Source organism: Solanum pennellii, chromosome 1 (assembly GCF_001406875.1).
Source record: "Solanum pennellii chromosome 1, SPENNV200".
In the NCBI taxonomy this organism is placed as follows: Eukaryota; Viridiplantae; Streptophyta; class Magnoliopsida; order Solanales; family Solanaceae; genus Solanum; species Solanum pennellii.
The window spans coordinates 100810709-100822599 of NC_028637.1; the positions used below are offsets into that span (position 1 = coordinate 100810709).

General features: G+C 32.6%; 1 protein-coding gene across 3 annotated transcripts; it reads left to right on the top strand.

The window, feature by feature from the left end:
* Positions 1–749: 749 nt before the first annotated feature.
* Positions 750–6627, top strand: LOC107012022 (ATP-dependent DNA helicase Q-like 1). Of its 3 annotated transcripts, none has more exons than XR_001455969.2 (11): positions 750–987; positions 1245–1642; positions 1907–2167; positions 3287–3450; positions 4190–4286; positions 4394–4437; positions 4779–4893; positions 4971–5324; positions 5648–5872; positions 6014–6182; positions 6270–6627. XR_001455969.2 is itself a non-coding variant. In XM_015211741.2 (10 exons), exons 1-10 carry the CDS (start codon positions 798–800, stop codon positions 6122–6124), a joined length of 1959 nt encoding a protein of 652 aa, XP_015067227.1. In that variant the 5' UTR covers positions 750–797; the 3' UTR covers positions 6125–6627. The 3 variants fall into 3 exon arrangements, 1 of the variants encoding a protein (XP_015067227.1); XR_001455967.2 differs by having other exon boundaries at positions 751–987; positions 6261–6627; XM_015211741.2 differs by having other exon boundaries at positions 6014–6627.
* Positions 6628–11891: the final 5264 nt, after the last annotated feature.

Sequence of the window (11891 nt, forward strand, 5' to 3'; positions counted from 1 at the left end):
AGAGACGAGTTATAAAAAAGGAGGAAGAGAGACATGGTACTCGAATCCGGAGTTTAATAGGAAGAAGAGGGTGGCAAAATATAAGATATATTCCATGGAAGGAAAAGTTAAGAGATCTTTTAAAAATGGTTATCGTTGGTTCAAACATACTTGCTCTAGAATCATTCATGGCTTCTAGGCATGCCTCTTTTTTTTTTTTTGTATTATATCCATGTATTCGTCTTTTTCTTGTTCATATTTTGTTTTTTTTCTTCTCTAATATGTAATTCCTTTTGTGTAAAATATGGATGGATTGGGTGTAATTTTAGTTTTCTGGATCTTATCTCATTTGATTATTCCTTTGTTGTTTTATTTCAATTATAGATAGATGTAAGAATTACAAAATTCACATCTATCGTCATTATCATTTAGAGAGTAAGTTTTGATTATGTGTTAATTCAAGAATAGGGCATTTCTAGGATCCTTTTTTTTTATTTATTTATTTGATGAATGAGTTCTTCAACGTCTATATTCTTATTCACTTATTTTAATAGTTAGATTAATCCAAATGAGGAGATAAAAAAACATCTTTTAAGGAGTAGAAAAGGTGGTTGATCTATATTTGGTATACATATATATATAAAAATGCTTCTTATAACGACATGGACTTCAAAGGCCTTGGCTTGGGTCATAGTATCATAGATGCTCCAAGCCCAACACAAAAACACTGTCGTTTAAGTAGAACTAGTGGGATAAAACTTCGAAATACAATTTTCGTAGTACGAAAAGAAGTTTTAAAATTGATTCTGAAAAGCCAAATGAAAGCGCGGGAAAAGCAACGACGGCCACCGCTGCGACGGCCGCGAAAGGCGGAGATTGAAGACGCTGAAGAAATGCAGGACGAAGATCTCAAGTTAGAGAAAGTTAGACTGGTAAGCTTAGCCCTTGAATGCGGATTTGATGAAGACTCCGCAAAGACGTGCCTGAATCGCCTCGTTGAGCTCTACGGTAAACCCTCCATTTTCCCATTCCTTACCGTAGTAGCCCAGAAATAGTACAATTATTGCTTCATGAATCAGGATTATATACTTTTAAAAGAAAAAGTAACTCAAGTTATTGTCTAATTATGAAAAGATTCATGCAGGTGATTCTGACTAGGTTTGGATTGAGGCTTACTTCATTGATATACTTGATTACATGGTTCTTATTTAGGAGTCTATTGGTGGAGCTATTACAGTTGTCATTTATTTTTTTCACTTGTGAAGGTGATGATGGGCGAGATTTCATCAATGTGGAGCTCTGTGGAGATGAATTTCTGGCGTTGCTGGCTGAATCTATGCAAGACACTGAGGATTGGGATGATTTGCAAGCAATTGAATCAGAGGCTTGTGGAGCTCTAGCTGATATGTTGGGTAAGGATACTCGTGAGGACTGTGAAGTTGATTGTGATGAGGATTCTGGCGCCTATGTCCATGTTATTGAGGATTCACCCCAACAGCAAAGGCATGCAAAAGCAGTGCTGTTGGATTCTTCAAGTGACAGCGAAGAGATGGGTATTAGATTTGCAAGCAAAGAGGATCTCCCCTCTACCTCTAAGATTCGCCGTGATAGAATTCACCAGGGCATGACTCCACAATCAGGGTGCCGTGCCTCAACGTTGATGGTAGTACTTATTTAGACTTATGATCTTTTCTATCAACTGTTCTGTTTATTTGTTAAAGTATCAACAGTTGTAATGCAGCATTGCATTAGACCAGTGGTATGTTGAATCATCCTGTAAATTATTTCAAATAGCTGAGATCCAAATGAATGGCTATATAATCTACTGTTAGCTTACATCTTATCACCCCTTATCTTGTTCTATCTGATCCAATTTATCTAGTACTGACTGAAATCCTCCTACTCCATGTTCTGCCCCTGTTGAAAGGATTATATGAGCGTGGTTACTGAAGGTTCATATTCATCAGTCTCCCCCGAAATGGAGTGCCCCTTGGAATCAAGTCACGGAGACAGAACCCTTAGTTATGAAGAGTTGCAAAGGTTGGATGATATTGAACTGGCAAATGTGGTAGTATTCGGAAACAGGTCCTTTAGACCTTTACAACATCAAGCTTGTCAAGCATTTCTTCAAAAACGTGATTGCTTTGTTCTAATGCCAACTGGAGGTGGTAAAAGTCTTTGCTACCAGGTAGCTTTCTTTACTATACAGATGGTCCTTTCCCTGAGTATTGTCTTGAGTGATGCATGATGGCAAGAACTTCTTGATTCATATTGAACCTGCAGTTGGTGAAATCTAGTTTGAAATGTTAGTCGTAGTTCCAATGCATATAAAGTTGCAGACTTGTCTGCCAAAAGATGAGAATATTGCGTAACTGCTTCTGTTGTTTATTTTCTTACCTTTGGTCATACCAGCTGGTGTTATCTTGTCCTGACTTTCCTAGTGAGAAATCAGTTACTATTCACCACATATCACTGTGAAAGGTTATAAGACTGTTTATCACAGACACATAAATCATGCTTAAGGTGAATGTACAAAAAAAAATTTAAGGGATGTCCAGGAAGTACATAACATCTTGCTTGAAGTATGCAATCTTTTCAAATATGGGATATTGCATGATTTCCAATTTTCTCACCCATCAACTTTGGAATGTGCTGTGCAAAGAATCCCATTGAGTTGGAATTAATTAGAAAATGATTGTGTTAGGAGAAGTGGTGAAAGATTCTTGTTGGTGCATATCAAGTTCTTAAATTTTTTTAAAAATAAATAATAATATTTAATTCATCAGATATGATATATATTTGTGAAAATATATATGCAGTGTGGTTTTATCAACCATAATTAGCTAAAAAGTTAACCCAGTCGCATAGGCACCAAGTTATCATTTATTTACACGAAAAAGTACACAAGACAGCTTTCTTATACTTTATCATATTTTTAACGCTTCCATGGAATTTTCTCCTATCTTTTTTTTCCATTAGACAACTAACCAAAAACCATATTTTCTGGAAGGATCTCTACCATTGTATGCTTCTTGTATCTGGGTTTGCACTCTTTACTAAAAGAATACTTTTGTTAGCACTTATTGAAACAAAAACTAACGCAGAGAAAGCTTTGCTCTTACTATATTCTTAAGGTCATATGTATGCACTTAAAAATGGTTTTCAAATGCTTAAAGCTCTTCACCTTTGTTGATATTTTAATTCAAGGTTGGGCTTTAGGATATTACAGTCACCCATCAAATCCTACTTATTTGTCAAGACTCTGACTAATGTTAGCACTAATTCTATTTTCCTTTCTGCTATGCAGCTTTCAGCGATTGTTCAACCTGGTGTTATGATTGTAATATCCCCCCTACTTTCACTAATTCAGGATCAGATAATTACCCTTAACCTCAAGTTCGGTATACCTGCAACCTTTTTAAATTCCCAACAAACTCAATCACAGACTGCAGCTGTACTACGAGAATTAAGGCATGGTTTTACTTGTGTATCTTCATATCCACTTATTTGCTCCTCTAAATTATGAACTTTACTGATTGACTTTCAGGAGAACATTTCTTGAGCATGACTAGTAATATACTTCTTGAGCCTGCCACAGAAGAAAACATGTTTTATGGTCATCACATGACTCATGGTCCATAATATGCATACTCATGCAAGCCCCTACCATGCATGTGTTGTCAGGATTGCCTACTGCTCTTTCAGCAGGTCTCATCTTGTTTCCTGTGGCACCAGACAAAAAGAATTTGCTTGCTTTAAATACGTGCAAGTATGACAAGCTTGGAAGATAGCTCTCGCAAATAAAGTAGAAATGGGGAGGCCGACACTTTTACCTTTATTGGTCTTTTGTCCTCATCTCCCCCACACATTTTCCTTTCGCTATGAAGTAAATCGTGAATGCCTTGAAACTTACACTTGCTTTCAGTTAAGACTGACTCTATTGACATAATTTCAGATCAAATGCCAAGTCATGCCGATTCCATCCTCTATTAAATTATTTTACTACGAGAAGCCTTTTCAAGTGTTTGAATGGGCTTGTCAACTGAAATAGAATTTTATCTAATCTGACTTCTTGGCTTCTTTAGAAAGTATTATCATTAAACCCCAAATTCTTTTCATTGAAAGTTGTAGCAGTTCTTGTAGTCCAGAAATCCTGTAGTTTGTACCTAATATCATATTCTGGATTTGCATCCTTTTTTCTTACTTCTAGGAAAGATGTACCATCCTGCAAGCTCCTCTATGTAACTCCTGAGAGGATAGCTGGAAATTTATCATTTCAAGAAACCTTAGAATGCATGCATAGAAAGGTAAGGTTTTTGTAAGCATAAACCACGGTTAGTTATTTTATCTTATTTAAGTCCAGAATATTGCTAGATGGTGTTTGTAAATCAAAGTTTTACTGGACTAATTTCAGGGACAATTGGCTGGTTTTGTTATTGATGAGGCTCACTGTGTGAGGTATGCCCTTATTCTAAATCATCTTTAACTGTTCAGAAGGAAAAATGGTAAAAATACAATAGTGCAAACTGATGTATCAGATGAGGGGACAGGAAAGCCATCAAGAAACTCTATGCTCTTGTTGTTGTTGTTGTTGTTGACTTGTGTCAACCTTACTTTTTTGAATGCATAGTTTTGGGCGTTCTTATATGTTTGGTGAAAAGAATCACGAAAGTGATTGGAAATTGTGCAGTTCCTGTATCAAATAATCTGAGAGAAATAGAAAAAACAATAGGCAAGATGTTGTCAATGGTTTAGCTAATTTAAGGTATATTTGATCTGTTCTTTTACTTGTTTCTCAGCCAGTGGGGACATGATTTTCGACCAGATTATAGAGTATTAGGATGTCTTAAGCAAAATTTTCCAGATGTTCCAGTGATGGCATTAACTGCCACAGCAACCCATGCAGTCCGTCAAGTAAGGCAGCTACTTTAATTTTCTTTTTTGTGAGGTCTGTTTATTTTCTTAGTTTTCACCGTTTCTCCATTCTGCAGGATATCTTGAGTGCTTTAAGAATTCCTCGTGCCCTTGTCCTTGAGACTAGTTTTGATAGATCCAATTTAAAGTATGAAGTTACTGGAAAGAGCAAAGAGCCACTTAAGCAACTTGGGAATCTATTACGGGATCGATTCAAGAATCTATCGGGAATTGTGTACTGCCTATCAAAAAGTGAGTGTGTGGATGTTTCAAAATTTTTGAATGAGAAATGCAAAATCAAAACAGCATACTATCATGCTGGTTTAGCATCTCGTCAGAGGGTTGCAGTTCAGAAGAGGTGGCGCTCTGGAGAGGTTGATATCGTTTGTGCAACTATTGCTTTTGGAATGGGAATTGACAAACCTGATGTTGTGAGTTCTCGTGAACTGTGATGTTTCTCTGCTTCTTTCATAATATGACCTCTTTGATGACTGATGATGTTCCGAATATGACTGTCAATCAAATGTCATTGATAAGTGATCTTGCTACAAATATAAAAAGCCTATATAGTGTTGGGCATAAGCCATAGAGGTGCAAGCCAGATTTGGTTAGCCATTTTAGCTTGAAATCTTCTATGAAGGTTCTTGATGTTATTGTCAGAGTGAAAGTTCTTTTGATTTAGAAGTTCCATTATATGCACTGTTTGCCAGTTCAGAGAATAAGGTAGGGGACTGATAGTTTTCTGCATTTTCAGCGGTTCGTTGTTCATAATACAATGTCCAAATCTATTGAAAGTTATTATCAGGAAGCTGGAAGGGCAGGAAGAGATGGCCTTCCTGCTACATGTGTCATATTATACCAAAAGAAGGATTTCAGTCGAGTTGTATGCATGCTAAGAAGTGGGCAGGGCTATAAAAAGGAAAGCTTGAAGAGGGCCATGGAACAAGGTCGAAAAATGCAGAAATACTGTGAACTTAAGGTACGTTATTTGATATCCTACAGAGCTTTGGTGTCTTGAATAGTCCTCATTATTCTAGCTATTTCTTCTGTTACTGTACAGTCTCTTGAATCATCTCTCTATGTTATGTACTTAATCATCACACTAACCTTAAATTTGCAGAATGAATGTCGTAGAAAATTGTTACTTGAACACTTCGGAGAGTCCTTTGACCAATATTCTTGCATGAATGGTTCTAATCCATGTGACAACTGTCTCAAGTCTTCCTCGTGAAGGGTCTACATTTTAAACCCAAGAGAAGGCGACATTACAAATATCAATTGAAGCTTGGGTAATGTCATTTGAGCAGCTATGTCATGCATGGTTCAGTTTTGATAAAGTAAATTTGACATGTTTTATTATTGACTAGGGTAATCAGTAATATGGTCATCTCATACAACAAGGTGCTCATCTTCAAGAGGCAAAAGATGCATCTTGGAGTAGTAAGTGCATGTCCTGCACTTATGTCTCAAAGAGGTGAGAGTTCTTTTAGTACTGTCATCTTATATTTTGGCCCAAAGCCAAGTCAAATGCTCGGCTTCAAGAAAGCATAAATGAAGCGCATGTTGTTGTGCTGATATTGTACATTTTAACTTACCTCAGCATAAATGGGAGATGTCTATCTTTATTGAATGTTTGTTAAAGTTAAATACATATTTGGTTTGTTCCTCATGATCTGCCTTGAAGTCTTAATGCATGATTATTTGGTAGGAAATGACAACCCCATTATCATTAAATTCTTGTCACGGTGGCTTGTTATTGAATCTCATTCACGTAAATCTTGCCCTCTCTGTGGCTCTAGCTCCAGTTTTCTTGTTGACTATACTGTTTCTTGGATCAATGCAAGAATGTATGTTCTTGTCAGAAGAGCTCCTAGTTTTCATGAAGTGGCAGCTTTACAGTTGTATGATGTAACCCTATCATTTATCATTGCACCATCAAAAGGTGTGTAGCAAATGAGCCTCCTCCAAGGTTGTGCTTTCAAGTTTTGAGTATGACAAAATCCTGGACTCGACCCAGTGTCAGTACAAATTAGTTGGTTTTCAATGTGGATACCAAACACGAGAAATAAAAAAAAACATATATTAATTATTGCGTGACATGGGGCGTGCATTCTGCTACACAATTATTTATAACACAACAAAATAAACCCTTTCTCTTTGGTATTTTATGATGATTACGGTCCCAGTGAGGGTGTGATAAAAGCACCTTGATTTGTTCTCCAATTGTTAAGAGTTATCTTGAACACGGGTGGTAGTTGGACGGGTTGAGTCAAATTTGAGTAGGTCAAAATAACAAATGAGTCAAGACTCAATCCAACTTTGCTAGGGTCAAGATGTTTGGGTCAAAATGAGTTCGGTAACGAATTATGAAACGGATTAAAATTCAATCAAACCTAATTTTTACTATGTTTTAAAAATTTAATTTGTTGTTTTACAATATTTTAGTTCCTAATAAAAGTTTTTTTTCTCTTTAATGTTGTTATATATAACATATCAATTTTTTAAAAAAGATGTTTTTATAAATATTTTGATAAGAATTTGGAATATATATCAACACCATTTTTAAATGGATTCAATTAAAAAGATTGAGATAAATTTTAATGAATTGGATAGATTAAGCGGATTAGATTTGATTTTGCCGCCTCTAATCTTTGATAAACAAAATATTCGTATCCATTTCAATACCAAATCACGTTGATCTATGATGGTCAAAGTATCAAAATTTGAAGTTAGAATTATATAAATCAACCACGATTTAGAAATAAATATCATACAAAAATCAAATTTTACTTTGGTGCATGCACCAGGTGGTATGTACTTTTGGAATTAATCTAAATCAAGAATTATTCTCGTCTGATGCGTGGGGTCTAAAATATGAAAAAAGAGCTCATACAGTTCTGTTTTTTTCTCATTAGTACCTGCAATTAAGCCAATTATCTTGTTGATTTAGCAGCCATATATACATAATTTTGGTACTTGCTTTCTTGTTCCTATAATATATATAAAGAAAGAAAGAATAATAATAATTCAGTCAGATGATTCAAATGCTGACAGCTCACATATCAACTTCCTCCTAACTATGGAATAGTTGTTAATGGGGTCTCCTGGAGGAATGAAGAAAGTGCTTTTTAATGGTCCTCTCACACTCTAGCCTTTAAAATCTTTATTCCAAAAATAAAATTATAAATGAGACAATAATGTTATGTTAAAAAGTTAACTATATTATGTACAAATAATAAATTTCAAACTCCATAAATTACTCTTTACGTACATATTCTAAATTCGACTCTTAATAATGTAGTTTGACAAAAAAATCAACAACTTACTACTATGCTCAATATCAAGCTACTTGTTATCGACGATGTATTTCATCATTCTCATAAATACTTTCTTCATCTCATATTACCTGTCCACATTATTAATGTCAGTTTATTAAAAAAAAATCCTTCATTAGTTCATTTTAATAATTTGATATTTATAGATAGGACACGTATTACAAAGTAACTTTAATAGAAAAATCTTTCTTATTATAATTTTTGAAATTACGTATTAAAAGAAAAAGTTAGACAACTAATACGAGGGATCAAAGGATAGGGAGAGGAAAGATAAGATATAGTAGCAATTATGATTGGAATGGGGATCTAAGATATCAACATATTACATATATATAGCCAATGGAATTTAGATTTTCAGAATCTTTTGACCTAATTCACATGCATAATTTTATAAATCCTTTTCATTTATATATATAGTCGTAAAAGGGGGCTCATCATGTTTAATGCCATGAAGGACATTGTTACCTAAATTCCAAAACACATACTAATCTTATGATTTGTCAATTTCTTTCAAGGTATTATAATCAACATTTTTAATGGAAGAATACAAAGTTTATTGTTAACTTGAAAATATAAAAGACTACTTTTCTTACGTAAAATAAAGATTATGGTGTTACTTTAACTCACTAAGTTAGATTCAAGATGAGTAAAATATTTTTTAGTATGAAGTTTTAAATTTTTAGTACTTTTATTTTTTCACATCATAAGAAATTGTGCATTAATATAATTATTTACATTGTTGTATTTCCACATGGCTATGATATTATGGTCCCCCTAAACCTCATTTGCTGGTTTTGAATGTGACAAACTCATGTTGGACACTTTGAAATTTTGCAGTGCAATATTAAAGTCACCTTTAATTTTGGGACCTATCATGAATGATGCATTCTGCCACATGAAAAATCAATAATTGTGAGAAAATAATTCCAACAATTACTAAATCTTGGGTTAGTTTGATGGTCTACTTTTACTTATTTAGATTAAAAATTAACTTATCACTTGACTTCTAAATTTATTTTATTTTTGACTAAAAACATGAAACTCTTACATCACATTCACATTAAAAAACGTTTATGGTCAAAATTTTGATCTATAATTTTTTTAAAATAACATTTACATATTTATAAACTACATAAAAAATATTATGAGTTACAATAATTGATAATTCAAAATGTTTAATAGATCTATGGAAAATTTACGATAAAAAATAGACTTGTTTTGACTCTTGAAATTTGAAAGATACATATAAAATGGAACGAAGGAAGTAGTATTTAGAAGAGAATATTATGCGCAAAGAAAAAAAAAGAAAGAAAAGTGTTTCTCAACAAGTCAATGAAGCAATAAAGTTTTTTTTTTCCGCCCAGTATTCGGAACCCATATGGGAGTCCTTAATAAAAGAAAAACTACACAAATTGGATTATTAGACAAAGTATTATCCAAATTGGATTCAACTCAATATATATATTCTGAATGAACCGTGCCCAAACTATTTATCCTACTGCCCCTTGTTCTATTCGTTGAACCATTGGTGATACCATCTACAAGGAGTAATTGAGCAATCTTTTCACTGAAACACAACCTATTCCTCATTGATGTCGTCATTAGACTATATACTAATGATATCAAGGAATAACTAGGTAATGTTTTCACTAAAGCATTATTTTTGCCTCTTTGATACCATCAGAGTATATATATACTGTGATGGTATCAAATAATAAACACAAAATTATAAATAGTTTTATCTTTTGGGGTACAAGAGTTCTTTTCTCTCAATTAGATTTGGATCACTCACTGCAGGATCCATTTAAAAATAAACCCTAACAAAATTTTCTCCATATCAAAACTTAAACTCAAAACTTTTAATTAAAAGTGAATGAAGTAATCCCACCACTTCACCACTAACTCAAACCTATAAGTGAGATCTACCACTAACTCAAACCTATAAGTGAGATCTCATACAAAGTTATCTAAATGACTTGAAGGAATATTTGGAAGTAACTCCACTAGCATACTATATTTTTTACTAATAAATTATAAAAAATTAGTACTACAATTCGAGTATAAGGCAATTAGGTTAGGAAAGTCAAATTGAATCAATGCAAGTACCTTGGAATTATTGAAATTCTATATACTCTTTTAGATATTGTGTCCTCTCAAAAACAGAAAAAGGATACTCCCAATACTCATTTTTTGTTGCACTTTGTTGGCTCTAGAAACAATAAAAACAAATTAACAAATACCACCTTTTCCTCTTCTTCTCTAATAAAAATAAAAAGAAGGATAATTAAAATAATTCCACTAGGAAGATGGAGTATAAATGGTAAGAAAAGGGAGAAAAAGATAAACTCTTTTTATATAGCTTTAGTTAATTCAGTGTTTGGTCTAATATTTTTTATAACCTAGATTATAAAATATTGGGGACATATAAAATTGAATCAAATCGTAAATTGAGTTAAACTTACATCAGAAAAAAACTTGACTAATGATTTGATTTGACTTAGTATGATATTGAAAAAGAATTCGATTATACTTGAGTTGGTTTGCTTTAACTAAAAAAGAGTCAACTCGTGAACAAACCAACCCGACATTATATATAATGTTTAAAATTTATTTTATACACAAAAATATTTACTTTGATAAGATTTCTAAATATTTCTTTCGTACCTCTTTACACTTTTTTTAACATATTATTTTAAGTTTTTGAGACTTCGAATTTTGAATGATCCAATAAAGGTTATAGTCTATAGATATAAATAATTCTAATAAGGCTCAAATTAAAATCAAACTAGTACTAATGCTAACAAAATAAATATTAATTCAACACTAAGATTTGGCAATAATGTCGAATATTTATTCTTTAGTTTTACATCCGTTTAGACATTTAAAATACATAACTAATTTTATTTTTCTTTAATGTTTAGTCATGTAACTAATACTTATTAGAGTTAATTAGCATAATTTAGTACTTTTAAATTATGATTATTTTCATCATGACTTATTAATTTGTAATATTTATTTTATGTGATTTCATTATTATTTTTTATTGGATCTTTTAGTGATCCTTGAGCGGGCTGTTATCCTTAATTGGATGAAACAGTGGTTGACTTGGCTTTCTTGGTATCATACTGTAGCATTATCACCAGATGTGACCATTGATCAACTATTTGATGTTCCTATGTGTGCCACTTCTTGGAAACGATCAAACGAAGATTATGAATTAATCAAGTTTGGGTACGTTTGGAAGTGTTACGATGCTCATCTCATGTTTATTGTTATTTTCTTAAGTAACACCTTATATAATTGTATTTTGGCAGAATATAGAGCACAAATTAATTTATGTTTGTGTGACTACTTTTTCCGGAAAAAATCCAAGTTTTATTAATATGATTTAATTTATAAATTTAAAATTTTAATATAAATGATTTGATTTGATATTTAAAAAATCCAAAACCAATCATATAAGCCCCCTACTTGTAACTGTATAATTTTTGTATTTTTACGTATCATATACTTAATAAATAATTGTATATTTCAATTATAAAGGTAAAAATTTAGTCAACTTATATACATATTAATGAGTTTTTGTATAATCGATGCATAGATTTTGCATATCTCAGTCATTGTAGTAAATAAATTTAGTAAAATATTATTAGTTTTTTTTTT